The following is a 1919-nucleotide window of genomic DNA, read 5'->3' as shown; positions in this document are numbered from 1 at the left end:
GGGGGGCAGCAGGGTGAGTCGGGGGGCTGCCGTGCCCCCCTGTAGGGTCAAGAACTGGGGATGATGTTGGTGTCCCCTGCAGGGATCCCAGTGCCTGCCCCAGGACCATGATCCCCTCCAAGGAGAAGGCCAGGGCCCCCAAGGACAGCATGACACTCCTGCCCTGCTTCTACTTTGTGGAGGTGGGTGTGGGGCATGGGGGGCCCTGCTCGGGGTCCTATGCCCGGGTATATGGGGAACAGGGGCTTTGCCCCTTCCCGGCAGGGCCCGCGGTACTGGGAAATGTGGGGGTCCCAATGCTCTCCCCCTCCCCAGCTGCCCATTGTGGCCTCCTCTGTCGTGACACTCTATTTCCTGGAGCTGACGGATCTCTTCAAGCCAGCCAAGGTGGGTTTCCAGTGCCACGACCGGGCGCTCTCCATGCCCTATGTGGAGACCAACGAGGAGCTCATCCCGCTGCTGATGCTGCTCAGCTTGGCCTTCGCCGCGCCCGCTGCCTCGGTGCGTCCCAGGGGTAGAGCCAGGGCTGGGGGTCCCGCTGCCAGCAGCAGCCCCGTGCCAGGGTGCTGGGAGCCTGGCAATGCCCTGAGCCGTGGGCTCCTCCCCAGATCATGGTCGGGGAGGGCATCGTGTACTGCCTGCAGTCCAGGCTGAAGGGCCGTGCTGGGGCCGAGGGCAGCATTAACGCTGGTGGCTGCAACTTCAACTCCTTCCTGCGCCGGACTGTAAGGTTTGTGGGTACGTTCTGCCATGGCTGGGTGGGGGGGACACAAGCCCCCGGGATGCCACTGCAGGAATGGGCCCAGACCTGTCCCAGTGCCTGTGGGTGCCCCGGGGCTGGGTGAGGGACAGGGGGTGGCCCACTGTCCTGCTCCTGCCATCCCCAGGTGTCCACGTGTTTGGGCTCTGTGCCACGGCCCTGGTGACAGATGTCATCCAGCTGGCCACCGGCTACCACGCTCCCTTCTTCCTGACTGTCTGCAAGCCCAACTACACGCTGCTGGGCACCCCCTGTGACACCAACCCCTACATCACCCAGGACATCTGTGCAGGCACTGACAAGCACGCCATCCTGTCTGCCAGGTATGTGCCAGGGGTGACACCCGTGCCATGATGCCACCCCCTGCCCCATCCCAACCCTTCCCTCCTGTCCCCCTGCAGGAAGACTTTCCCATCCCAGCACGCGACGCTCTCAGCTTTCGCTGCCGTTTACGTGTCGGTGAGTTCCCGGCACTGCCCCCCCAGCATGTGCCAGCTCGTAGCCAGCATTGTCCCCCTCCTCTGGCATAAGCCTCCTGTGCACAGATCAGCTCTGCCAAACACACATGTGCTCATGTTGGGGTTGGTGTGTGCCCCCCCTGCGGGCACCTGCAGCTCCACAGCACCAACAGCTCTGCACAGCTGGGTGGGGGAGGCTGTGGTGCCGTGATGGCAGCAGGTGCTGGTGCCACAAGCAGTGACTAACAGCTGGTTCCTGCCCCCTCGTCACCAGATGTATTTCAATTCCATCATCTCGGACAGCACCAAACTCCTCAAGCCCATCCTGGTCTTTGCCTTTGCCATTGCTGCCGGCATCTGTGGCCTGACACAGATCACCCAGTACCGCAGCCACCCCACTGATGTCTACGTGGGATTCTTGATCGGCTCTGGCATCGCTGCCTACCTGGTGGGTGCTGGTCACCTTAGCACGGCCACGGTGGCTCGGCAGGGAAGGGTGCTCAGCACGAGCTGGGGTCCCTGAGGCCGCGCTGACCCTGTGCTGCCCCTCCCACAGGCTTTCCATGCTGTTGGCAACTTCCGTGCCCCAATGGAGAAGGTCCCAGTGACAGCGCCAGCCAAGGACGCGCTGCGGGCGCTGACACAGCGCGGCCACGACTCCGTCTACCACCAGAACAAGTCTGTGAGCACTGACGAGCTGA

The 1919-nt window shown here is 64.0% G+C and overlaps 1 protein-coding gene across 1 annotated transcript in view; it reads left to right on the top strand.

Moving 5' to 3' along the window:
- The first annotated feature begins 107 nt into the window (after positions 1 to 107).
- Positions 108 to 1919, top strand: part of LOC104392451 (lipid phosphate phosphatase-related protein type 3) — a 2853-nt gene continuing 1041 nt past the window's right edge. The window contains exons 1-7 of the mRNA XM_010001851.1: positions 108 to 182; positions 316 to 501; positions 609 to 738; positions 888 to 1083; positions 1162 to 1219; positions 1493 to 1666; positions 1775 to 1919. Coding sequence (XP_010000153.1) covers positions 108 to 182; positions 316 to 501; positions 609 to 738; positions 888 to 1083; positions 1162 to 1219; positions 1493 to 1666; positions 1775 to 1919 — 964 coding nt within the window. The remainder of the gene's footprint in view (positions 183 to 315; positions 502 to 608; positions 739 to 887; positions 1084 to 1161; positions 1220 to 1492; positions 1667 to 1774) is intronic.

The sequence above is a fragment of the Chaetura pelagica genome, unplaced genomic scaffold (genome assembly GCF_000747805.2).
Source record: "Chaetura pelagica isolate M959 unplaced genomic scaffold, ChaPel_1.0 scaffold1407, whole genome shotgun sequence".
NCBI classification, from domain to species: domain Eukaryota; kingdom Metazoa; phylum Chordata; class Aves; order Apodiformes; family Apodidae; genus Chaetura; species Chaetura pelagica.
Note: the sequence above shows the minus strand (reverse complement) of the source record. Positions and strands in the feature narration are given on the sequence as shown.